Source organism: Narcine bancroftii, chromosome 2 (genome assembly GCF_036971445.1).
Source record: "Narcine bancroftii isolate sNarBan1 chromosome 2, sNarBan1.hap1, whole genome shotgun sequence".
NCBI lineage: Eukaryota > Metazoa > Chordata > Chondrichthyes > Torpediniformes > Narcinidae > Narcine > Narcine bancroftii.
This window is the reverse complement of record NC_091470.1, coordinates 172,506,896-172,534,160: the sequence shown is the minus strand read 5'-3', so window position 1 is coordinate 172,534,160 and position 27,265 is coordinate 172,506,896. Positions and strand designations below refer to the sequence as shown.

Genomic DNA, 27,265 nt, shown 5'->3' with positions numbered 1-27,265 from the left:
GGTGGAGATGAGCCATTCAGGTCAGCCCTGATCTTATTGAATGGCGGAGCAGACTCGACAGTGTTCAACTCTCACTATTTGCTGCTCTGGCTGTTTTTCCAGGTCCATTCAAACCAATTCTTCTACTTGATTTTCAGAGCCAAGATCCTCCTTCTACATCCCTCCCTTTGTTAATATCAGCACTACCCTGCTCTTTTTCAAATATGCCCACTCTGCTACAAGTTACTGGTCCTGGAGTATTTGATTCACAATATTCATTACTTTGCATCTGCAATAATGGGTGTTAAACTGCAGCCATTTAATTATTTTTTGAGGAGTTATTCACTGCCTCGTTAGAAATACAATAAAACCCCCAGTATCTGGCAGCTATGGGGATTGGTAGATGCCGCATAAACAAATTTGCTGGTGCTTGAGTTTGCACATTGCATGGTTGCTGAACTGTCCGATAGGAGGCACCAATTTTAAACTTGTATTTTTTACCCATTTATTTTCCATGATTTTTTTTTTTTTTGCTGGTTGCTTGAGGCTTCCAATTGCTTGAAATCCAGGATAACGGGGTTTTTTTTAATTGAATTTCAGTTTTATCTTTTACCCCTTTTACACAGCCATCCCATTTTACTGGCGAGTGATCGACACGTGTTTAAAACCAAGAAAAGCTGGGTCAGTGCAACCTTTACAGAAGAACCAAGCACCCCAGTGCAAAAGGAGGCAGGACCTGCAGCATTACAGCGTCAACGTCCTAGAAAAGTGGGTAGGCTACCCCCACTAATCCTGCATTCATTGCGATCACACAGGGAAGTGAAGCAGTTAAAAGGTGGTTAATTCCCATCTTTCAAGGGCAGTGTAAAAGGGCCTTTTGTAACATTTTCCTGTTCTGGTCCAATTAGAGGTATCATCAATTTTGGTTACATGGCCCCTTCCTGAATTTTCATTACATATTTTGCCATCGTGTGTCATCCCTTTGTCCTTTCCCATTGCTGTATTTTAAATACTTCAATCACTAGAATTCCTTTAATCGAAGGAATATAAATTAAGTTTGTGCATCCTGTTCTCGAAGTATTCTGATGGCATTTTAACAGTACTGAACAATTGGCACCTGGCCCAGCAGATCATGCATGGTTCAATACACAAAAGTGCTGGAATAATCAGCAAGTCACAAAGCGTCCCTTGTGCAGCAAAGATATGTAAGCAGCGTTTCAGGCCTAAGCCCTTTGTCAAGGTGTGAAGAAAGAAAGCAGGCAGGTTCCGGAGTAAAATGGTGGGGGAAGGGGCAAGGGAAAGAGCACAGACAAGAGATCATAGGGTATTTATGTGCGTTTGGGTATGGGTGGAAGGGGAAAGCACTCTGAATGGAAAAGGATCCCAGGCCCTGGTGGAAGTTCTAATCCATAAACTCACTGGGTCAGACATGGAGCTCAGGTCAGTGAGACTATGGCAAGAACAAGGTTCCTTCCTTTCCTTTGGCTTGGCTTCGCGGACGAAGATTTATGGAGGGGTATGTCCACGTCTGCTGCAGGCTCGTTGGTGACTGACAAGTCCGATGCGGGACAGGCAGGCACGGTTGCAAGGGAAAATTGGTTGGTTGGGGTTGGGTTTTTCCTCCTTTGTCTTTTGTCAGTGAGGTGGGCTCTGTGGTCTTCTTCAAAGGAGGTTGCTGCCCGCCGAACTGTGAGGCGCCAAGATGCACGGTTGGAGGCGATATCAGCCCACTGGTGGTTTGCTGTTGAATATTTAAAACAAGCATTGTCCTTGGAGTAGCTAACAAAGTCAGACAGAACAGAGCTGTGATTCGCTCAGAGTTCGCGTTTCCCTCTAAACTTATAATTTGAAATGGATAGCAATGGCCCTTCCTGTCTTGGATTGATCAGGCCAAGATAACTTTCTGGAAGGCTACAGCAGAACTAAACCCTCCCCCCCCACCACCCCCCAAACATCAGCAAGCCAGAATTAAATCACTGCTCTGGTAGTCAGCAGTGAAGTCAGTGAGGACCAGAATTGGCCAACTCCAACAAAAAGTGAAGACAGCACACACCCTAACGGAGACAGACCAACTTTGGCGAAGAGCAGAGAATCCAGAAGTACAGGAAAAATGCTCATGACCAACCCCGTATGATGGACAGTGATTGGGATGGTTGGAGGTTTAATTAAGGGGGTGCGTGTGGGCGTGCAGTTGCACTGAAATTCCATTTGTGTCTTTTTGCTTGTCTCAAAGTGCAAAGCAACTGGGTAAAACATGCCTTAAGCTATTGGTTGAAGTGCTCAGAAAGAGTAGGAACAACACACATCATATGGAGTGAAGGCACATTAACATAATATCAAAACCTATAGTTAGAGAAGATTACAAAGCCTTCAAGAAACTTGCCAAGGTTAAATGACTGATCATGCAATAAGAACGTATTCCTGGTGCTGTCACTCAACTCACCACACTAAATCTTGGCAGGAAAAATTTACACTTATAAATTTATTCCACCTCCAGTGTCATATCTCAAGCCAACAAAATCTTAATGATTAGATTCAAATGCATTGATTGACTGAGTGTTAATCATCCAGAAATGTTGCATTCCACTTGAAAGCTATTGTATTTTAATTTTGAAAATAAAGTACCGCCAGTTAATGCACAAAAGCACAACAGGAAACCTTTAAAACAACTGGAATTAGAAAGTAGCAATCTTACCTGGGTGCCCCCGGTACGCACTTGGCGAATTATCTAATATTACAATGCTGGAGAGGTCATTGTGAATTGCTGCAAGATCTTTCACATAGCTGCCCAATTCAAGTGTACAGTGCTGAGGAAAACAAAAAGTGGGGTTCAGGAAGGTGCAAGGCAGAACTCAATTATAAACTTAAAACAAAATGCATCACACACGCAATTTTCTTTGGACAGTTTTTCATGCAGTTTTCATTCATAAAGTCAGCAGGCCTTGCACCATTTCTCTCACCATTTGATACCCAGTTAGACACAATGACCATGAAGCAGGGAGGAATATATTGCAAAGATCAGCAGCCTGTTCTGCTAGTCAACGAGATGTGATGGATATGATTCAAGTCCACAACCCTTAAAATAGCAATTATAATGTACAATCCACTGGGGCAGAGCTTGTGGGAGGTTTGCCATACATGGAAAGATTAAGGTGGCTTAGTTGGTACACAGAAGAATGAGAGACAATCTCATCCAAACAAAGAGTTCTAGAAGGAACTTAATAGGGTGGGTGAATAGATAACATTTCCACCAGTTGTGATGTCTAAAAATCACAGAGAATGGTCTCAATAATGGAAAGATCAGAAGAATTTTGCCCATATTTTAAATTTAAATCTACAGCACGTGAACAGGTTACTTTGGCCCTCGAGTCCATGCCGCCCAATTTATACCCAATTAACCTTCACCCAGTACGTTTCAAATAGTGGGAGTTCCCGAGAGAACGTACAAACAGCATGGGATTTGAGCCCTGGTTCCAATCGCTGGCGGCGTAAAGGCATCGTGATAACCGCTACGCCACTCGTGTCACCCAAATCATAACAACTCCCTGGAATTTACTAAAAAAGGAACACGAGTTGCCAAATAATCAGGGAAACACAAGATCTGGAGTTAATACAGGGGAAAATGGTGCAGAGATGAAAGATCAGCCTACTTCTCCTTCTATTTCTTATGCCCCTATGACTTGACAATGCAGTGTGTTTGAAATTCATATTCCAAACCCATGTCACCAACCCTTAGAAAGTTGTTCTGTTGCCAGAATCTCTATGCTGATACATTTGATGCACATTGAAGTACTTGGCACACGAATACAGATGGAGCAAAAATAAAGAACAGCTAGCCGTGAATAAATAATGTCAAAGAGTTAGGGTATGAGGTGCACCAAAAGGATTATGCGCTTCTCCTGGACAGCAAGCGAGGTTGACTGTATTTTTATTTGGTGTTTCTGATGGCACAAGACAGGATGTAATGGAGGCTAAACTTTCACGTATTCTCATACACCCCAGCTGGATTTGTACTCAAAACCTAAAGAATCCCCAGAAAGAGTGAGAAGAAAGGAACACAGGAGAGTGCACAACTGCAGAAGAGAAAATGAGCATGACAGTAAGTGCCAAATTGTTGCAGCATACAAGTGAACTTTGACCATTAAATGATGTCTGTAAAGGTCAATGGAAACTCAAAGCACAACATCTCACTTAGTATAAAATAGTCTTTGGGATTCAAACTAATTCACCTTTCAGCCTTGTATCTCATTTGCACCAGCCATCTTCTGGTGTTTGTCTTTTCTTATTTGTATCCCTACACGTACATTGATCAACCTCTCTCACCAGTACCAGCAACAGGATCACCTCTACTAATACAATCTCTCCTCCACCCTAACACACGTTTTCCCCTTCTAATCTCTCCACTTCACCTATTCCCAATTCTGATGAAGGTCATTGACCAGAAATATTTATCGTTTCCTTCTTCAAATACTGCTCAAGTGCTGAATAGGTTTTACTTAAGATACAAGTTTAGTTAATGAGTAAAATCTGCAGTGCCAAGGACTGCCAACAACTCAAAGTATAACCAAATACACTATAATTGGTCTTGTAATACATTAGATACCCAGCAAAAGTTTCCCCCCCCCAAATGATGCTGAAAAAACAAGAAATTGTCAGAGGCAAAAATACAAAACTATTTCATTAACTGCTGATACATCTTAGCAGATTTTGTGACATACTTCTTGAATATAGCAAGAAAAATGTGACCTACTGACATTTCCAACATTTAGAAAAAAAAAATAATCGAATTGCTTGGATCAGATTTGGGAAGAGATGAGGATGTGGAAATACAACAAACTAACGAGACTGGCATAATTTCAAGAAAAAACAGATTACTATTGCCATTTCAATATTATCAATGACAGTAGAGCCCAATGACATGTTTCGAGTGGATTTATGTGGCAGATCTAATTTCATATACCTATTTGTGTATGTAAAGTTGCATTTTTTAAAAATCCTACAGAATTGGTGTGGTCAGCATGTTTAAAATCTTGAAAAGGTCAGTGACGTTAAAGTTGCAGAAGACTGCTTTTTGATAGCAGAAAGCCAAACTGGACAAACTTTGTATTAAAAATCAATACCCACTTCTGCAAGGTTAAGAAGACACATGAAAGTCTGTGAAAGGCAGAATGTGGAGAGAGAGAGAGAGAGAGAGAGAAAAATCACTGATGGAGGAAGTCAGTGGGTCGAGCAGCATCAATGTGAGAAGAAAGGTGGTTGCTGTTTCCAGTTACAACTCTGAGAGACAAAAACAAGCACAGCAAGAGGCAAGTCTGCTCAGCAATCTGGGCCCAACGACGGGCGGGACGGAAGTTGTGCGCTGCTTAAACTTTGGCGGAGAAAAAAAAAATCAAATTCATAACAGACTACATATCAGTTGAGGAACAATGTTCCAATTTTTTAAAAATCCACCATATTGGTCAACTTTAAAACAATGGACTGGTCCACAAAAACTAAAGGAACACTGGTGTTTATTTCCAGGAGAATACAAGGGAGCAGAAATCATGTTCCAGCCTTTAACCTATTTACAACACATCTGGAAGCACCTTGGAAGGAATGCAGCATGCCTTCTTCAGAAGACCAGTATTTCCAACCAAGAGCACAAGGTCTGGGTTTCAAACAACATCTGCAGACTTAAGGTATTCTAAATGTAAATAGTTCTCTTCAACTATAGTACTTTTTGATTTTGGAGACATATAGGAGACTGTTAATGCTGGAATCTGATGCAACACACTCTGTTGGAGAAACTCTGGTCAAGTAGCATCAGTAGGAGAAAACCGTCAATCTTTTTAGCGAGACTGGAGAAATGTAGTAGAGAAGCTAGTATAAAGAGAGCAGAGTGGGAGTGAAGCATGCTCACATGACAGAGGTAGTAGATCAGCAGATGCCAGACAAAAGGAAAGCACGAACCAAGGGGGTCAAGTGAAGGAAGATGAGTCATTGAGAGGGTATTAGGAGACCAAGCCTGGCTGCACTGGAATGTCCAGAAGGGAAAATGAGAATGGTAGTGTAGAGAGAAACTAGATGGAATAGTGAGGGAGATCCCTCTCTCTTCTTCTGTACCCCTTCTGCTCTTCCCCATTCTCCCCACCACCATCTTTTTCATCAGAAATTCACATGCATAGAAATTCTTGAAAAATATATCCATCTAAAATATCCAACTTTAATTCTCCCTTGAGCCAAGTGGTTTGATTGGGCATTTCATGGGATAGTTTAGAGTCAAAAAGACTGATGGCTCTCGAGGCACAAGGTGGGCCTGATCCATATCCTTTTCCAAAGGGGAAAAGGGATGTCTCCCTCAGTCAGTGGTGTCTTCTCAGAATCATTGTCCAATGCAAAAGAATGAGTATGGTGAAACAAGAAAGTCTGTGGAGCTGTGAATGCAGAGAACACACAAAAATACTGCAGAAACTCGGCAGATCTCACAGAGCCCTTAGGAGGCAAAGATAGAAAACAAAGAACATTACAGCACAGAACAAACATTTTGGCCCACGATGTTCTGTCAACCTATACAGTACATACCAAAATACCTAAATCCTTCCTACCTCATAACCCTCTATTTTTCTTTTATCCATGTGCCTGAGGCTCTAAATGTCCCAATTATTCCAGCCTTTGCCTCTACCACCACCCCTGGCAAGGCCATTCCAGGCACCCACAACTCTTGTGTTTTAAAAAAAAAACCTTATCCCTGATGTCACTCCTGAACGTTCCTCCTTTCGCTTTGTACAGATATCCTCCGGTGTTTGCTACTCCCATTCTGGAAAAATGGTGCTGGCTGCGTCAAATATACAACTGTTTTGGGCCCGAGTATGGGTATGAAGTTTAAAAATGGATGGATTTCGACTGCATTTTCAGCAGTAGAAACAAATTTATTATTATTATTTTTTTAAACACATCAGTAAAACGATTGAATGCGCAAATTAAAACTAAAAAGGTGAGATCTAATTTTAAGAGAAAAGCATAAGCAAGACACCATGTTGAAGAGAGCAGACCTTCACGCAAGAAACCTTCAGACATATCCTTACTTTCTACAGTGGTTACGGAGGCTGTGCTGTTCCGTACCTGTCTGTAGTAGCGTCGGTTTAATATTTTCTTGTTGTTGTCTAGTTTATCTGCTACAGCTGCACCATAAATCTCCATACTAGCAGTAAAAATCACCAACTCGTACCACTGGCTGGCCTGGTATAAAATAAAATTTAAATTAAAACAGTTAATTTTGTGACTGGGAATAGAAGGTTTTGGTATTGAGGCAGATTAGTTTTTCCAATGTTGCACTGAGCCCACTTCCAAAAACAGATCTCAGGAGGCTTCAGCAAACACAGATTAATAGACAACTCAGAAATAATTAATTACTACAAATAAAACAAGAAACTTACACTCTGGTCTACATATGCGCAAGGTCACAGAAATGAAAGTATACCTAAAATACCATCAGAAAACTTAACGTACACAAAAAAATTAGATCATTTCAAAGCATCAAGTTCCATTCAACATCACCTTTATTTCAATGGCTGCAGATTAACTCACTATAATTTCACTTTCATCCAACAACTACAACTTGTATTAATGTGGCATCTTGAATAGAGTAAAATATCCCCAAATGCTTCCCCATATTATTAAGTAGTCAGCCAAGAGACAATATGAAATTTGCTTTGCTGGCTACAAAGCTGCAGAATAATTTCACAAGCCAGTAAAACTGTAGCCCATTCATTTATTCTTGTTATTGAGGCATTTAAGACTTTGAAGATCGCTAATTCATCTTGGCTTTGTGCTGAGTCAGTTAGTTAGACAGCCAATGGGGACTACTACAACTGATTGTTGACGCCATTAACGATGACCCAAAAAGTCAAAATTCAAATTATTTGCAATTTTTACTCCTAGTCTTAGTTGGGGTTTTACAGGATTCACAGAAACATTACAGAATGGAAGGCCGCCTACCAAACCAGTAGAGTACCGTATATGCCATTGTATGGGATGATCCTGAATTTTAAACATTTCACCTCTTGTACAAAGGGCCTGAATTTCTTACCTTGACAACAAAGTCACAACACCGCTGCCATTTTTCTGTCAGCTCCGACGCAATCTCGTGCACTCCCTGTTAGTTATTTACCAAGTCTCAACGCTCCTCTGTGGGCTCCGTCCGGTCCAACTGCTGTCGGCTCTGTACAGACTTTAAACAGGCTGTTAGAGGATCCAACAGTGGTTTATTTTAAAATATCCAGAAAAATTTTTAAACCTTTAAATAATAACTTTAATTACATAGGGTGTTTGCTTTTAACAGCATCCACTGGTCAGCGGTAAGTGCCAGATTTTTTTTTGGCGGGGTGGGGGGGGGGGGCTTATTCAAAGAGTATCGCTCAAAATCAACATTTTAGGTGGAAATTCTGAGGTCATTCTAAATAGAGTCGTCCAATACAATGACATATACAGTAGTTGACCAAGTCCCACAGCTCACATCCTGCTCGTTCTTCATAGTCCACCATTACTTTCTCTTAAAAAAGATGCTTAGAGACATTTTTCAGTCACACGGCTGTTACAGTTCAGCAGGTTCAAAGCTGAAGGACTATCCAGGTGAAGTACTAGAAGAAATAGTGCTCACTGAATCACAAAACAAGCACTAGATCACTTCACAATTTACTTGTAACTAAACCTCAGCAAAAGGACAATTATGACTCAACATATCCTTACCTTGGAGCCAAAATAAAAGAAAATAAACAACAACATTTGCCCTTCTTGTCAAATGCAATTTAAGCAGATTACTGCAACTAAATGTTTTGGCTCACAAATTAAAATTTTCTTCCCTTATGCCTGCTTTTATTCTTGAATGTTTCCAGCCAACTTACCACTTCCAGAAAGAAGTCCACGTGAGGTCTTTTATGAACAAAAAATCGGATTGGTTGTCTGTCAACAAGTACCTGAATGGGAAAAAAAAACAGTTAAATAATACTTCGTCCTTAAAATACTCAGGTTATGATTAACAGTCAAAGCAAAATGACCCTTTGATCAATCTAACCCTAATTTAAATTCGATTTCACCCTCCAATACCATTTACACAGTCAAAATTCTTTTTGCAATTATTCTGTTCGCCCTCTTTCTTTAGATATGTTAACCACTCGTACTACAGTTGGGCATCGAAGAATCTGTATTTACACCTCAATGCCCAGAGAAGACTGACTTACGTCTGCAGTGTGAGCCACCTTTATTTGATGCAACTTCTATCTATTCAATTGTACTGAAAGAGTCTCTAGCAACAGTAGTCTCTGCATCTCTCACTGTCAACTCAAGATCTCTTACAAGCAATCACAATGGACTCTCTCTCCTTCTTCATGTACAAAGACCCCAAAATCTATTCTTATCTCCTCTGCACTCCACCCCCATACTCTAAAGCTCCCTCTCTAAACTCTATCACTATTGTAATTCCATCTGCATTCTATTCAAAATCTACCTCTAATAACAATCTGTCACCTCAAGGGCTACCAGAATGGTTTTCTATTAATTATATTAAAACACAACTAATTGCTCACCTAGAATATCCATAATTCTTGGGTGAGGTCAAATTGCTTCTCCACAATGACCAATTAGATATTTTGAAACCAGATTCGGTCACATGATCACACACCATAATATAAATGCAAGGAACAAATTCTTCTGGTGCTGCCATCAATTGTCCTTATTTGCTAAAGTATGGTTTCATTGCCCAAACAGATAGAGAGCAGGAAATATTTATGGTTAATATACAAATTGAAAGCATTATTTCTCAACACCAAATACTTCTCATCCTCCAAGTAACTAATTGATCTCAAAATTAGCTGTCATGCCAATAAGTAGTTCAGATTTTGTTTAAAAAAAACAAAAAACAATTGTACGGAATGTAAATCCACATTGCAATCCTTTTTCTATACACAATAACCCATTACCTGACTGCAACTTCTGAATGAAAATTACTCTTTAAAAATTAGATTTGTTTATTTGGTAACAATATTCAATTCAGGATTAACCATTTTCAGTATTTTTTTTCAGGGAGAAAGTAATTCCTTGCTTTTTAAAAAAAATCAGCGATTTAGATCTAAACACATGATAAAGTTTGAAAAATAATCAAAAGTGATCACTGAGTGGACTGTGAAGAGGAAGGCTTTAGGCAGCAAGAAGATTTGTAAGATTTAACAGGGGGGTGGGGGAGAGGAAAAAAAAAAAATCGCTGAGGTAATTTAATCTAGAAAGTGATTCAATTATTCTGAACTATTACATTATTACATTAAGAAAATAAACTGCAGCTATAGAACAAAGTTAAACAGGGAAGTGTGCAGACATTGTGATTGTAGAGAAACTCGTGTCATGCAGCCTTTAAATTTCAGATTTATTGCCAGAGTACATACATGACACCACATACAACCCTGAGATTCTTCTTCCTGCGGGCCAGGCAGAATTACCACTTTATTGGTAGTGCAAAAAAAATTGTACTCAACATACCCATGTAAACAAGAAATGTAAACAAACTGACTGCAATACAGAGAGAAAAAAAAACAATTAAATGCAAGTTAGAATCCTTAAATGAATCCCTGATTGAGTTTGTTGTTGAGTCAGATGGTGGAGGGGGAGCAGCAGTTCCTGAATCTGGTGGTGCGAGTCTTGTGGCACCGATACCTCTTCCCTTATGGCAGCAGTGAGAATAGAGTGTGTGCTGAGTGGTGTGGATCCTTGATGATCACTGCTGCTCTCTGACGACAGCATTCCCTGAGATACTCCCTGACTTACGACCGTAATTGGGACTGAAGGATCAGTCGTATCTCAAAATGAACACGTTAGAATTTTACCTGTGCATGTGGAATACTGAAGTCTGAAAACAAAGTTTTTAATCACTTTTTTTCCCCCATCGTAAATTTGACGATAACAACTTAAAAGCTTACTGAATTTGTTGATCAACTATGTCAGAGTATTTAGAGGAATTGCTAGAGCAGCACACACACACACACATACATTTTAAAACACAGAATATTTGCAAGACTTTTGCAGAATGCTCTTTGCAAAAATGTACTTTATTTTCTTTTTGTTCTCTCTGTATTGCAGTTTGTTTACATTTGTTATCTGTTTACATGTCTTTACACTGTGTCTAGTTTATTTTTTGCACTACCAATTAATGGAAATTCTGCTGCGCCCGCAGGAAAAAGGAATCTCAGAATTTTATAAGTGATGATGTGTACGTACTCTGACAACAAATCTGAAAAATCTAACTTCCCTTCCTGTCAACTGACATCCTCCCTACAGGCAGACATAGCCAAGCACCACTAACCCTACTTTGCCAAAGAGAGACCTGCAAAAAACTCACCTGGCAATCTGCAGCAGACTTTGGCAAAGTTCTCACCATAATGACTCTGGTTCTCAATAGCCAACGAGCAATATGATTTTGTTGGTGTTTGATGAAATAAGGAAATGGTGGAAAGATGAGAGAAATTAGTAACTAATTCTCAAGCTTCTAAAAGTCAACTGCAATAATCTGTTAACACAGGAGACCACTTCAGATACCTTCATTTAATTTTGGTACAATCCAAAATTATGCCTTACAAATGACTTCAGAATTTGTTTACCTACGAGTCTGTGGAAAACTACAAAAACTACATGCTCAGGTATTGAAGAAACAGAATTATTTATACAAAACTATATCCATTTCAAATCAAAAGTGATCATCAACTTGGTCCAGACCAATTTACATCTCACCTTCAACATAAAGTCTGGTGGAGTGCCAGGCCTCACTGTTGGTTTCAAGACTCCATCATGATGAGAATGTATTAATGTTTCATCCAAATCCAAAACAAGAATTTTCCTTTTAATTTGATCTGCAAACAAATGAAAAGAGGAAGAGCATCAGTCTAGAAAATAACCAGTCGCCTACGACATGTTTCTACAATTAGATGCCTGTGACCATTGCCGCAAGGAAGCAATGCATTTAACAAATAAACATCCTATATCTTTTCCCCACATTACAAACACAATCATCAACACACACTCTAAATGGGGGGTGCATCAGAATCAGACATCATTTTACACTTGACCTGTATATCATCCTCAATCTCATCTTTTTATTTCTATTATACCCAGGTACTATTCTTGTATTTTTATCCTGCAATTGCAGAATGTTGTGATCCTTGTTACAAGTTAGTTGAGACCAATAAATCCTCATTGATCAATCTTCTTTTTTTCTTTGGCTTGGCTTCGCGGACGAAGATTTATGGAGGGGTAATGTCCACATCAGCTGCAGGCTCGTTTGTGGCTGACAAGTCCAATGCGGGACAGGCAGGCACGGTTGCAGCGGTTGCAAGGGAAAATTGGTGGGTTGGGGTTGGGTGTTGGGCTTTTCCTCCTTTGTCTTTTGTCAGTGAGGTGGGCTCTGCGGTCTTCTTCAAAGGTGGTTGCTGCCCGCTGAACTGTGAGGCACCAAGATGCACGGTTTGAGGCGAGATCAGCCCACTGGCGGTGGTCAATGTGGCAGGCACCAAGAGATTTCTTTAGGCAGTCCTTGTACCTCTTCTTTGGTGCACCTCTGTCTCGGTGGCCAGTGGAGAGCTCGCCATATAACACGATTTCGGGAAGGCGATGGTCCTCCATTCTGGAGACATGACCTACCCAGCGCAGTTGGATCTTCAGCAGCGTGGATTCGATGCTGTCGGCCTCTGCCATCTCGAGTACTTCGATGTTGGAGATGAAGTCGCTCCAATGAATGTTGAGGATGGAGTGGAGACAACGCTGGTGGAAGCTTTCTACGAGCCGTAGGTGATGCCGGTAGAGGACCCATGATTCGGAGCCGAGCAGGAGTGTGGGTATGACAACAGCTCTGTATACGCTAATCTTTGTGAGGTTTTTCAGTTGGTTTTTTTCCAGACTCTTTTGTGTAGTCTTCCAAAGGTGCTATTTGCCTTGGTGAGTCAATAACCTGTCTTTTAATACCTTTGTTTACTGGCTCAAATTAATTTTTACAATTTTTTAAAAAAATTAGACATACAGCAAGATAACAGGCCTTTTCATCCTACGAGTCCATGCCACCCAATTTGCACCCTATTAACCTACACCCCGGTACGTTTCAAATGGTGGGAGGAAACCGAAGCCCCTGGAGAAAACCCATGCAGATACGGGGAGACCATACAGACTGCGCGGAATTTGAACAATGGTCCCGATCGCAGGCGCTGCAAAGGCATTGCACCAACTGCGTCGCCCTCATCTTTCCTTGCAAGTGGTGCTGAGGATAAAGAAAGGGTGCAGAGAGATTTGACAGATTAGGAGAATGGGCAAAGAGGTGGCAGATGGAATACAATATTGGAAAGTGTTCGGGATGCACTTTGGTGGAAGAAATAGACAGGCAATTATTGGAGGAGAAAATTCAGAGGTGAAAAGAGACTTCTTTAGGATACCCTATAGGTTGAGTTGGTGGTGAAGAAGGCAAATGCAATGTTACTTATTTTAAGGGATGTGATGTTGAGGCTTTACAAGGCTTTATTGGTAAGACCTCACTTGGGAGTATTGTGAGCAGTTTTAGACTCCTCATTGAAGAAAATATGTGCTGATGTTGGAGAGGTTTCAAAGGTGGTTCACTAGGATACTTCCAGGAATGAAAATTATTATTATATGAAGAGCATTTAACAACTTTTGACCTGTAATCTTTGGAATTTAAGAGAATGAGTAGGGGATCTGATTGAAACACTTCTAGAGGAACAGCTTACAAGAGCAGGGATGTAATGTTGAGAAGACTACAGGCAATTGGGGAGGTCTCACACTCAGAGTAATGTGTACAGTTTTGGGTCCCTTACTTGAGAAAAAATGTGCACTCGTTGGAGTGCAGTCCAAGAAGCATATTGAATGCTGAAAGGCTTGAGCAGAGTAGATGTGGCAAGGAAGTTTCCCATGGTAGGACTAGGACACGAGGGCACAAATTCAGGATAAAAGAGCTTCAATTCAAAACAGAAGGAAAAAAAAAATTCTTTAGTTACAGGATCACGAGCCTGTGGAACTTATTGCCACAGGTAGCTGTGGAAATTAGGTCATTGAGTGTATTAAGGAAGAGATTGACAGATTTTCTGATTAATCAGGTCATTAAGGGTTACAGGGATCAAGCCAGGGAGTGGGGTTGAGTGGCAGGATGGATCAGCTCATGATTAGAATGGTGGAGCAGACTCGACAGGCCCACTTCTGTGCCTATATCTTGTGATTTCAGATTAATATATTCTTTTATTGTTTAGCTCTTGGTATATTGCAATGAAAAATGTCTGCAGTATAGTATGTTATGTAGGACTAGATGTTAATATCCCTTATTGCACTCCTGAGACTTGCTGCCTTGACATCTCTCCCTCCCCAGACTTAAACCAACAATGGAATGCCAATGGAGACACATTACAATGCAGATGCTGGAATCTAGAGTCAAAAAAAACAAATGGCTGGAGAAACTCAGCAGGTTAGACAGCATCCATGTAGGAAATCAGGAGTGATGCCCAGAGCTGCAGAAGGGAAACAGGAAGAGTCAGAAGTACCAATTGTCCCTTCATGGATGCTGTCTGACCCACAGTTTCTCCGGTATGTTTATTTTAAGTAGGAACTGGTTACTGGTTATGAAAGTTCACAGTATTGCATTGAAATGATTTATGGTCACATGTACAGAGATACAGCAAATCGGTTTGGGGCAAGTCATCTTGTGCATCTGGTAGTACAGTAGCGAACAAATAAACTGAAGTTATATAGTGAAGGGTATGGTCATATACAGGCAGGCCCCAGGTTATAAACAGGTTCCATTATCCTGGTCGCTCCATATGCTGAATTTGTATGCGAGGCAGAACAGGTACTTATGGTTCTTATTTAGTGTTCGTGAGATGACATTGTGCGCCAATTAGGGGGGGACACTGTGCACACAAATTATGTACAGTTATGCAGATGCATGAATTGGGGAACAGCTCGTTCAGAAGTACAAGTTGTTCATAACCTTGTCGTTCGTAACCCAGGGACTGCCTGTATACTGTAGTGTAATTAAAAACAAAATACAGTTAAAAACAGTCCAAAGACAATCTTTTGCCAGTGATAAGGTCCACTTCAGTCAAATAACAGTCTAAGTTACGCAGGTTTTCAAAATGCAGTATTTTGTCTTGAATAACATAATCTGCACAGACAAACAGCATTGTCACATTACAGGATTAGTACTTACTTATTCTGATCTGGGAAAGAGGAGAAAGAGGCAAAATGTCATAGCGCACTGTTTGATATTGAATGATCTACAAAACAAAATTAACAACATTAGGCAAGATGGACACGAGGCAAATGCAATGCTTGCATTGATTTCAAGAAAAGTAAAGAGCAGGGATGTGATGTTGAGGCTTTACAAGGCTTTATTGGTAAGACCTCACTTGGGAGTATTGTGAGCAGTTTTGGACTCCTCATTGAAGAAAATATGTGGTTCACTAGGATGCTTCCAGGAATGAAAATTATTATTATATGAAGAGCATTTACCAACTTTTGACCTGTAATCTTTGGAATTTAAGAGAATGAGTAGGGGATCTGATTGAAACACTTCAAATGTTGAAAGGCATGGAGAGATTAGATGTAGAAAGATTGTTTCCAATGGCAGGAGAGTTCAAGACAAGAGGGACCAAATTAAGGATAGAAGAGCATCTGCTAAGAACAGAAATGCTTTCTTCAGCCAGAGGCAGTTGTGGAGGCCAGGTCACTAGGTGTGTTTAAGGCAGAGATTGATATGTTCTTGATTAGCCAGGTATCAAAGATTACGGGGAAAAAGGATAGGCTCATGATTGAATTGCGGTGTAGACTCAATGGGCTGAATAGCCTATTTGCTCCTAGGTCTTATGGTCTTAATGCCAAGGAAACCCGCATTGCAAAACGATTTTCTGATATGAAAATCAAGTGCCAGTGGTGGCATGACAAGACAGACTGTATTCAGAGAATGTCTAATTGGTTAATTGAAAAATTGTGGGGATTTTCTGCTGTTCACCCTGCACCTCCCACTACCCCCAAGAACAGAGCCAGACCATTTCCCATCATTCGCTTTTGTTTCCTTGCTGGATTGTAAAGCTATTAAATCAAGCATCAAGTCTATCAGATTTAATCCTATCAAAATTAGCATGTGGTCACCTTCAATTGTCCTGTTTGGCAATACTGGTGCTCGTTTGTACGAGTAAGCTAGAATGGAGGAAGCAAAGAGGAAGAGAATCTCAAAATTCAAGGACAATTTTGCCACTGGATCCCCACATCTCCGTTACCTGCATGAAAAGAACTTTTGAGCCAGTTGGATCAAATCACAAACATTAAAAGGCTCACTCAAGAACAAGTGACCACCAAAAATAACGTTATGAATGTCAGGTCCTTCCATAGCCACCGCCAAAGCAAACCTTGATTTTTTTTTTAAATCACAAATTTGCCAGGTTGAGGTTTACTATGGTCAGAGAATTCAAACTGGACAGCCCATATGTAAGTGGACAAAACAGTCTGATCACATGCCGCATGTAGTCTTCATTACTCAGAAGATTGAACACAGGAGCAGGATGTCATGTTACAACTTTACAATCCCTCTCCCCCCCCACCCCCCCCCCCCCCCCCACCCACCCACCCCCAAGAAAAAACAGCTGGTAATTAACATTTGGGTGTTAAACAAAACTCTGCAGACAGTGCAGTTGAAATAAAAACAATGCTGGAGCAACTCAGCAGAGCAAGCAGGGAGCTTGACAGAGCAAGCAGGGAGCTTGACAGAGCAAGCAGGGAGCTTGACAGAGCAAGCAGGGAGCTTGACAGAGCAAGCAGGGAGCTTGACAGAGCAAGCAGGGAGCTTGACAGAGCAAGCAGGGAGCTTGACAGAGCAAGCAGGGAGCTTGACAGAGCAAGCAGGGAGCTTGACAGAGCAAGCAGGGAGCTTGACAGAGCAAGCAGGGAGCTTGACAGAGCAAGCAGGGAGCTTGACAGAGCAAGCAGGGAGCTTGACAGAGCAAGCAGGGAGCTTGACAGAGCAAGCAGGGAGCTTGACAGAGCAAGCAGGGAGCTTGACAGAGCAAGCAGGGAGCTTGACAGAGCAAGCAGGGAGCTTGACAGAGCAAGCAGGGAGCTTGACAGAGCAAGCAGGGAGCTTGACAGAGCAAGCAGGGAGCTTGACAGAGCAAGCAGGGAGCTTGACAGAGCAAGCAGGGAGCTTGACAGAGCAAGCAGGGAGCTTGACAGAGCAAGCAGGGAGCTTGACAGAGCAAGCAGGGAGCTTGACAGAGCAAGCAGGGAGCTTGACAGAGCAAGCAGGGAGCTTGACAGAGCAAGCAGGGAGCTTGACAGAGCAAGCAGGGAGCTTGACAGAGCAAGCAGGGAGCTTGACAGAGCAAGCAGGGAGCTTGACAGAGCAAGCAGGGAGCTTGACAGAGCAAGCAGGGAGCTTGACAGAGCAAGCAGGGAGCTTGACAGAGCAAGCAGGGAGCTTGACAGAGCAAGCAGGGAGCTTGACAGAGCAAGCAGGGAGCTTGACAGAGCAAGCAGGGAGCTTGACAGAGCAAGCAGGGAGCTTGACAGAGCAAGCAGGGAGCTTGACAGAGCAAGCAGGGAGCTTGACAGAGCAAGCAGGGAGCTTGACAGAGCAAGCAGGGAGCTTGACAGAGCAAGCAGGGAGCTTGACAGAGCAAGCAGGGAGCTTGACAGAGCAAGCAGGGAGCTTGACAGAGCAAGCAGGGAGCTTGACAGAGCAAGCAGGGAGCTTGACAGAGCAAGCAGGGAGCTTGACAGAGCAAGCAGGGAGCTTGACAGAGCAAGCAGGGAGCTTGACAGAGCAAGCAGGGAGCTTGACAGAGCAAGCAGGGAGCTTGACAGAGCAAGCAGGGAGCTTGACAGAGCAAGCAGGGAGCTTGACAGAGCAAGCAGGGAGCTTGACAGAGCAAGCAGGGAGCTTGACAGAGCAAGCAGGGAGCTTGACAGAGCAAGCAGGGAGCTTGACAGAGCAAGCAGGGAGCTTGACAGAGCAAGCAGGGAGCTTGACAGAGCAAGCAGGGAGCTTGACAGAGCAAGCAGGGAGCTTGACAGAGCAAGCAGGGAGCTTGACAGAGCAAGCAGGGAGCTTGACAGAGCAAGCAGGGAGCTTGACAGAGCAAGCAGGGAGCTTGACAGAGCAAGCAGGGAGCTTGACAGAGCAAGCAGGGAGCTTGACAGAGCAAGCAGGGAGCTTGACAGAGCAAGCAGGGAGCTTGACAGAGCAAGCAGTGTTTTATGTTTATAGAGCAAGCAGCATTTTATGTTTATAGAGCAAGCAGCATTTTATGTTTATGAACACGCTGGACTCAGACCACACATAGACTAAATTAAGATTAAGGTAAAGCCAGAGTCCGACACAAGCAGCGTTTTATGTTTATAGAGCAAGCAGTGTTTTATGTTTATAGAGCAAGCAGAGCTATATGTTTATAGAGCAAACAGCGTTTTATGTTTATAGAGCAGTGTTTTATGTTTATAGAGCAAACAGTGTTAAGTTTATAGAGCAAACAGTGTTTTAAGTTTATAGAGCAAGCAGTGTTTTAAGTTTATAGAGCAAGCAGTGTTTTAAGTTTATAGAGCAGTGTTTTAAGTTTATAGAGCAGTGTTTTATGTTTATAGAGCAAGCAGTGTTTTATGTTTATAGAGCAGTGTTTTATGTTTATAGAGCAAACAGTGTTTTAAGTTTATAGAGCAAACAGTGTTTTATGTTTATCGAGCAAACAGTGTTTTATGTTTATCGAGCAAACAGTGTTTTATGTTTGCTATCTTTTATTCTCAAACACCATCCAACTCTAATGTCCCATCCCTCCCCACAGCTCACTGGACTTGTAGGTAATGCCCAGGCTGAATCCAGCTTTGGACAGAACTAAGGTTTTTTTTTGGGGGGGGGGTGTGGGTGGAATATTTTCAAATTCAACATTGACATTTCTGAAAATAGTTATGCCCAAGAAAAACAGAACTCGATCAATGGTGGGAGGATTGAGTCCTTTTCCACCGATTCTAGCAGGCATCTTTAAATTAAAAGGTGACACTTTGCTGACAAACAAATCACAACCTGAAACTTACATATTTTTAAAAAATAGCTTTCTCTGGAATTTTCCATTATGAAGAGCCTCTGATATTTCAGCATTGGTCATTTGCACTGAAATAACCAAAACCTGCAAATCTCTGTATCAGTCCACCATTTTATACACCATACTGGCATTCCTCGAACAAATAGCGTCAGTATCTGCGTCTAACATTATGTATAACATACCTTATTTGATGGCATGTTAAACCCAAACAAAATGGCTCAAAATATTTCCTGGTTTTCTCTGCCAGGTTTAAATTATGGCAGTCGTTCTCAACCATTTTCCACTCACATACCACTTTAAGTGATCCCTAGGCCATCTGTGCAAGGGATTACTTAAGGAGGGGTGTGAGTGGGAAGGGAAGACTGAGAACCACTGCTCTAGATCCAATTGTTATTGAAATATTTTGCTTGAGAAAAGTTGTCATTGGCCCATTTCATTTGGAGTTATGAAACATTAGGGATGATTAAAACAGTGGTTTTCAAACTTTTTCCCTTTCAACCCACAAACCACCTTAAGGTTAGGGTTAGATGTGGGAATTGGGATAGGGTTAGGGTTAAGTGTGGGGTTCTGGTTAGGGGTATGGTTGGGGTGAGGTGTGGAGTTTCAGGGCAGAGTTAGGTTAAGGTTTAGTGGCCCACAGCAAGAGAGCAGGCAGCGGACCGCCAAGATAGCGGGCCGTGGGAAAGAGGAGGCAGCACTAAAAAAAATTACGGTACACAATATACTAAAAAAAATTACAGAACGCAATGCACATCATGACCCGAGTTGGTCCCGGAAAGCCTGCAGGCTTTTTGGGAAAATTACTAGAAGTCTAGGTGAAAAAAAGAGGGGACTGCAAATGGCACAACCATTCAAATTCAGTGCTTTTTACAGAACACACGTTCTGGGAAAAAAGGGAATAATATTCCAGAACGAAGCGGCTGTGTAAAAAGCATTTTAGTTTAAGACAATGTTAGTCCCAATCACTCATCTGGCCGTCACAACCAGAGTAATGGACTTTAATTGACAGGTAAAGCTTGCATTTTCCAGAGAATTAATCAATTCTAGACCTCACGTAGTCAGAAATTTAGTAATACCAGTTTCTTCACGTCATTTTTCTAATTCTGGGTCAACACTGAAACTTGCTAACAGCTTCCTCCTAATGCAAAATAGTGCCAGAACATAGCACCTCTCACAATTTAAAAACCAGTAATGAATTGTGCATCTCTGCTTGTAATGTTGCAGCAATCAGGAACTTAATTTTGAAACATCTAATTACTTGCATTGACAACCTGCTTTCTTCCTCTCCTGACCCTGGAACCATCTTCTACCACACACACACAAAAAAAATCCATACACACCTTAAATTAAATGCCTTAATATTTTTCTTCTGGAAATGAAGGATGTATGGAATGAAAAGGGAGGCTGTGCAACTAACACAAGACACATGTGACAAGGTAAATTGTGATGAGATTTTAACTCCCTGTAGACTTGACTTGCTGAGTATTTCCAGAAACTTCTACTTTTTAATTTCAAACCATCTGTATGAAATCCCACAATATTGCCATAAGGAAGAGCTGGCATTAAACTGGTTTTGGTAGTTTGCAGTGAACTACCAAAGCTGGCATAATGCTGGGGCAGTGCATCGTTTTAAACAGCCAGCCGGTATTCTGGGAGCAAAAGAGGGGAGTCATTTAACATTTAACGCAGGCGTCTAGTGTCACGTATAACATACCATATTTAATGGCATGTTAGACCCACTTTGTCCCCTCAAAAAAATTCCCCCGGACTTGTATGCAAAGTTGAAAGTAGGGCTGTCTAGGTGGTGGGGGGGGGGGGGGGGGGGGCGGAAGCTTCAAACTGAGGGCAAACCCACAGACCAGCTTGCTCACAGCACAAGGTGACGAGATACCCAGGGACAGCTGAGAGTGGGGCGGTGGGATCAGTGTGGGGGCTGGTCTTTTATCACAATGTCATTCCCTAACACTAATCTCTCCTTTAATGTCTGAAAGTCTGTCAGTGACTGTCTTGAATACATCCATACCATCCTTCTGTAGAGTTCCAGATTCAGTATATTTTGAAAGACCAATAGCCACCCCACATCTGTGCTGTCAAAACCATGAATTATGTACTTATGAATTAAACCATCTCTCATTCTCCTCCCAGCGATACATCAGTGCTTCATCCATCTAATGAACGGTGAGTCTAGTAGAGGATACATCACTATTTCACCACCAGCTCATTTCAAACTTCTGCATTTATAGCAGCATGCACAGACATCCGAGATAGGCTAAACCCCAAGGGCTGCCAGTCAGGTATTCCCTAGTGAACTACTTGCTATCAGCCAAATTGCCTTTTACCTTTGCTATATAATCTGGCAGACCTAGTGTCAAATCAGTCATCTACCTTGCCAGGTTGGTGCTGGATTCAGCCAGCCACATTGTGATTGCCCTCACATGAGCAGCCCACAGCAACAGAGAGCAAGCAGGCAGCGGGCACCGGGAGAGAGCGGGACAGTGATATTATCATTAAAAAGATTTTTCCTGTTGTCTTACTTGCATGTTTTGTCCAAGTTTTAAATCCTTACTGGTAAATGCACTAAAAAAAAGTACACAAACACATCCTTTCCCATCATGGTGCCGGAATGCTGGATCATCCCTTTTACACAGACAGTGACCCAGAACTGCTATTACCTCTGAGGCTGGAAAAAAGCCCGGACTGGAATGACACCTCGATTGCGAGTCAGTGCTTTTTACACGGCAGGCATAGCATAAAAAAGCCACAAATAACCCGGAACAACGTGGCTGTGTAAAAAGCATATCAGTTGGCCTACACATGGGATATCAGAATCCAATTGATATACAAGGAAAAGGGACAAATGAAAATCTTGGGACTTTTTATTGCAACAACTTGCATCATCTGGCAATCTTGATGAGGCAAAATAAATCAACACCAAGCCACACAAGGGAAACCCAAAGTGAATTGTTTGGAATATTTTAAAATATTGGAGAAGTAAATTCCAGAACTTAGCAGGTGAAGGTAAATTTATGGAGTAATTATGACTAATTTGACAGACAAAGCATATATTAAATAGAACATCCATTGAAAGAAATCTGGAACAAGGGGACACAGAACAGGGTAAACTGCAAAGACTTCACCTGACACTTACCCCACCCTCACCCAGCTCGCTGGCACACAGCAACTGAGGCAATGCTGGTGTCATCTTTAAAAAAAGTTAAAGGGGAGGGGGAAACAGGAATGGGAACTTGCACAGAGAACCAAGAATCTCATCTGGTTGGATTGAGCCACTTTGCAATACCCGTGCACATTTCCACAGTATTTTATTGTGATTCTTCATACATTACAACTGACCCAAGAGTGCTTGAATATTGATCCTGTCCACCTCGATCTTCGAGCCATCTGCAAGTAGCAGCCACTCCAGGAAAATGAATGTGCTTTGCAGCATTTTCAATAGCCTGCTGGCAGTAGGAGCTAAATTTAGACCTTACACAGCAATTAGAGTAAGTGGGTCCTGCAGCAGGCAAATCTGAGGGATCATATTTTCTTTTTTCAAAAAAACAATGGAGAGTGGGGGTATGAAGGAGAGATAAAAGTAATTTGGACTTTTAATTATACAGATACCTGGAGGTTTACTGTCCTGGAAATGCTTTTGTTTACTGCAAGCAAGGGGCAAAATTTAAGCTTCTGGACTTGATCAGAATGAAATACATGAAAATCAGAAATTTAAACTGTAAAAAAAAAATTGAGATTGGATTATTTGCCCCCCACACAATTTGAAAGCCATCATGTGATAACCCTATCACATAACAGTATGTTATATTAGGACCCCATACAATCCACATATTAACAATTGCTGGCCAAAAATTCCTAAATTAATTTTTGATTTCGCCTATCTACAAAAAGATCTGACATATGCATCCATCCATCCATCAGAAATGTGTTTATCTCTCCCCATTCAATAGATATTGAGATTGCTCACGATTTAAAATGTCAGGTCTTTTTAAAAACAATTTTCATCCACTCTTCTAACTGCTAATTTATAGCAGAAAGAGTTCCACTTTCTAAAGCTACACCCCCACACAATTATTTAGTTTAAGACATCAATAGAAATTAATGTCCTTTGCGATTCACACAGCAGTGGAATGAACCTTCACAAAGTTCCAGGGACTGACATTAAGCACTTTCCCCAGCATCTCTTCCAAGTCTGAAAGTTCAGATTTTTTACATATTCATGCTTAACTCACAAGCCTATGGTTAACTCAATAAATTTTGCCCAGTGTCTGGGTACTATCCACCCAGACCACCCGCAAATTGGAAAAAAACCTTATTTTCCGTCTGGGCAATCTCTAGCCAGATAGCATTAACATGGACTTTCAAGGATTTTGCTAACCTGCTCCCCTCTTTTCCCCCCCACCTTTCCAGTTCTTCTCCCTCCCTTCCCCCTCCACTCACCCAGCCAACCCTCCTCCCCTAGATTGCTGCCATCCCTTCCCTCCCTTCTCCACCTATCACCTCCTCTCCCCCCTACTCTTTCGTTCAGATGCCTACCAACATTTTTCCCATACCTTGAAGGGCTCACGCCCAAAACATTGGTTATACATCTTTACGTTAGCTATATAAAGGACACTGTTTGACCAGCTGAGTTTCTCTAGCATTGTGTGTTTTTACTTCAACCATGTCTCTACAGATATTTTTTGTGATTTACTTCCAATAAATTGTGTTCCTACCACAATTAATCTGCATCTTTTCCAAAATATTGCTTGTTATTTGTGCAATAACCACATTTCCTCAGTACTTGCTTTGCATTTATACTGTACACTTCAACAAGATATTTATATGCAAGCACAATTACACCATTTAATTAGAATGGCCACTGAGCATAGTTGACACATTATACTGTACACAACAGAGCAAAAGTCACATGAGAATAAGCTTTAATTTTGAGCATTCCATTTCACCAACTGCCTCAACTATTTCTACAACTCAAAGGCTCCAGTTCAGATTTTGAAGATAAAAGACAAAAAAAACCATACTAATGTCCAAATTGAGCTCCAGTGTTGAACTGCCATATTAAATATCAGGACACAAGTCTATCCCAGGACTGGAGCAATTCTGAGAAAAGGCTCAAATCATTAACCACGAATGATGAAATGGTCATCATTTGAAAGAAGTTAGTCAAGAAGGATCTTGCAAACACACACAAAAGACATGCATTAAACTGTTGCTAACCAGCAAGTTTAAAGCATCAAAAAGGGAAGAACTGTCACCAACCTTCTTCATTAAGAGCAAGTAAGAACAAAGAAGAAACAGCCACAGAAGGAAAAAAAAAATCAAGTAGTAAAAGACGAACACAGGAAGCAGGGAGTTGGAGTACAGGGATCATATTCTGATTGGCTCCCAGTTGCTAGTGGTGTTCCACAGAGGTTAGTGTTGGGGCCGATTCTTTTTATGTTGAATAAATTATTTGGATTAAGGAATAAATGGCTTTGTGGCCAATTTTGAAGATAGATGGAGGAACAGATAGTATTAGAGGAAATGGAGGCTACAGAAGGACAATGGGCAGAGAAGAAGCAAATGAAATACAATGTCAGAAAGTGCACTTTGGTATAAAAAAATAAACAGGCAGACATTTTTTTTTAAATAGGAGAAAATTGAAATTACCCAGATGCAAAGGGACCTCGGAGTCCTCGTGGAGGAGAGCCTGAAGGGAAATTTGCATGTTGAGATGGTTGTGAAGAAGACGTTTTAAGAGGAATAGAATGTAAGAGCAGGGATGTGATATTGAGGCTTTATAAGGCACTGGTGAGACTTCACTTAGGAGTATTATGAGCAGTTTTTGACTCCTCATTTAAGAAAGATGCGCTGATATTTGGAGAGGGTTCAGAGGAGGTTCACCAGGATGATTCCGGGAATGAAGAGGTTAGCATTTGACACGCCTGTATTCATTGAAATTTAGGAGAATTAGGGGGGAAGTTTCATGGATTTCAGGCAAAGATCAATAGGTTCTTGATTAGCCAGGGCATCAAAGTTTATGGGGAGAAATCCAGGCAATGGAACTAGGTGGGAAAATGAATCAGCCCTTGATTAAATTGCATATCAGACTCCATGGGCTGAATAATCCATTTCTCTTTCCATGTCTTATGGACTAAACCAGTGGTTCTCAACCTTTTTTCCTTCCAGTTACATTCCACTTTAAGTATTCCCTATGCCACCAGTACTCTGTGATTAGTAAGGGATTGCTTAAGGTGATGTGAGTGGGAAGGGAAAATTGAGAATCACTGCTCTAGACCTAATGGTTACGAAAATATTTTGCATGAGAAAAATTGTCATTGGCCCATTTCCTTTGGAGCTATGAAACCGTGCACATAATGAGTCAATGAGAGATAATTAAAACAGTGGTTTTCAAACTTTTTATTTCCACCCACATCCCACCTTAAGCAATTCATAGGGAATGCTTAAAGTGGTGTGTGAGTGGAAAAAGGTTGAGAACCAAATGATTTATCTTGTTACAATCGCTCCAAATCACTTTTCTTAAAAACTAGAAGTACAATTCTGAACATTACTTATCAAAATGTTCCCTCTAGACATGAACCCAAGTTGGGAACATCATTTTCCTGCTCCTCCCCTCAAACTCATGCATTCGCTAAAAGTTACTTCCATTTCTACTCCTTCGGTACCCACAGCAATTCTTTCTTGATCTCCCAAATTACCCACCTGCTGCCCTACATTACCAAACCCACTTCCTCTCACATCGCTCCCAGCATTCAAATCCACATCACATCTTCCCAGCTCTCCCTCACTCAGTACCCAATCCAGTTGGTGCTCCCAACCATCAACAGCTCCCAGTATTTCAGCACAGTAATAGGTCCTTTCAGCCCATGAGCCTGTACGACCCAATTAACTTTAAATCCCCAGTACATTTTGAATGCTGGAAGGAAACTGAAGCCCCCAGGGAAAACTCATGCAGACACGTAGAGAATATACAAACTGCTTACAGAGAGCATGGGATTTGAACCCCTGACCTGATCACTGGTGATGTAACATCATTGCACCAACTGCTATGCTACCCCAGCTTAACTAACCTCCCCACTGATCAACTGCAGCCCTTGCAATCAACTTCCTCCACCCCCTTCTCCAATACCACCACCCCTGCCCAGGATCCACCCCCATCTCTTCCATCATTTCCAGCCACTTGCATCTCCAAACTCCAACCACCCCCCTCCCTCCCTGCAGTTTCCCAACTCTCGACCCCACTCCCCCCAGGCGATCAACATCAACCCCCTCCCACACCACCCACTCAGTCTCCCTCACTAGCCTCTCCTCTGGGACTCCCTTCCTGCTCCCAATCCACCCTAGAGGTCTCTCCCCACCCAGGGTGACTAACTCCACACTCTCTCCCACAGTTCTCCTCCTCAGCAGCTCTCCCCCTTTCTCCTGAGGATCCTTCCCCCCCCCCCCCCCCTCCATTCTATTTATAGTCAATCCCCTTCCCATTGCTCCTCAGGGTCTTCCCCCCCACCACGCCTCCCCAGGGACCCTCTCCCCCCGGGGGGGGGGGACTGCCCCCGGGGAGGGGGTCTGCTTTCCCCGGGGGGGGGGTCTGCTTCCCCTGGGGGGGGGGTCTGCTTCCCCCGGGGGGGCGGTCTCCCCCGGCGCCGCACTCACCGAGCGGAGCTGCCGCCGCGCCGCCTCCACACACACACTCCAGACCTTCACGGCGAGCCACACGAAGCTGCGGAGGCCCATCAGAAAATACTTGCTGAGCATGGTGTGGGTGCGGGGGGCGAGGTCGGGGGGGCGCCGGCACCGCCGGCCACGGCCAGGGCCAGTCCGCTGCGGGCCCTCCTCACCGCGCCGCCATCTTCCCCCGCACTCCCTTAAAGGGGACGCGGCCGGCCCTCGCTCTTAAAGGCAACGTCTCCTTGTCTGGGCCGACAACCCGCTCAGCGCTGCTGGCCAAACTAGGGAGGGGTGGGGAGGTAGGGACCCTACCGGGTGACCCCCAGCAGAGGGGTGACCCCAAAATCACGGACCGTAACAATTTTGTGCAGTGTTTCAGTAGAAATGTATATTTTTTACTAAAAATATCCCTGTAGTTAGTTATAGCAATAAAACATTTTGCTGACATGTATCAATATACCTCCAAGGGTAAAACTCCATGCTAGTTTACTTACTGAACCTTCTCGGAG

The 27,265-nt window shown here is 42.2% G+C and overlaps 1 protein-coding gene across 2 annotated transcripts in view; it reads right to left on the bottom strand.

The window, feature by feature from the left end:
- Positions 1-26,942, bottom strand: part of LOC138754610 (CTD nuclear envelope phosphatase 1-like) — a 47,754-nt gene extending 20,812 nt beyond the window's left edge. The window contains exons 1-6 of one of the 2 annotated variants that reach the window (XM_069919111.1): positions 26,742-26,942; positions 15,200-15,266; positions 11,734-11,852; positions 8,862-8,933; positions 7,081-7,197; positions 2,675-2,786 (exon numbers count right to left, since the gene is read on the bottom strand). In XM_069919111.1, the coding sequence (XP_069775212.1) occupies positions 2,675-2,786; positions 7,081-7,197; positions 8,862-8,933; positions 11,734-11,852; positions 15,200-15,266; positions 26,742-26,843 (589 nt within the window). In that variant the 5' untranslated portion in view covers positions 26,844-26,942. Of the gene's footprint in view, positions 1-1,398; positions 1,721-2,674; positions 2,787-7,080; positions 7,198-8,861; positions 8,934-11,344; positions 11,436-11,733; positions 11,853-15,199; positions 15,267-26,741 lie in introns of those variants that run through there. The other variant, XM_069919112.1, reaches the window with a different exon arrangement.
- Positions 26,943-27,265: the final 323 nt, after the last annotated feature.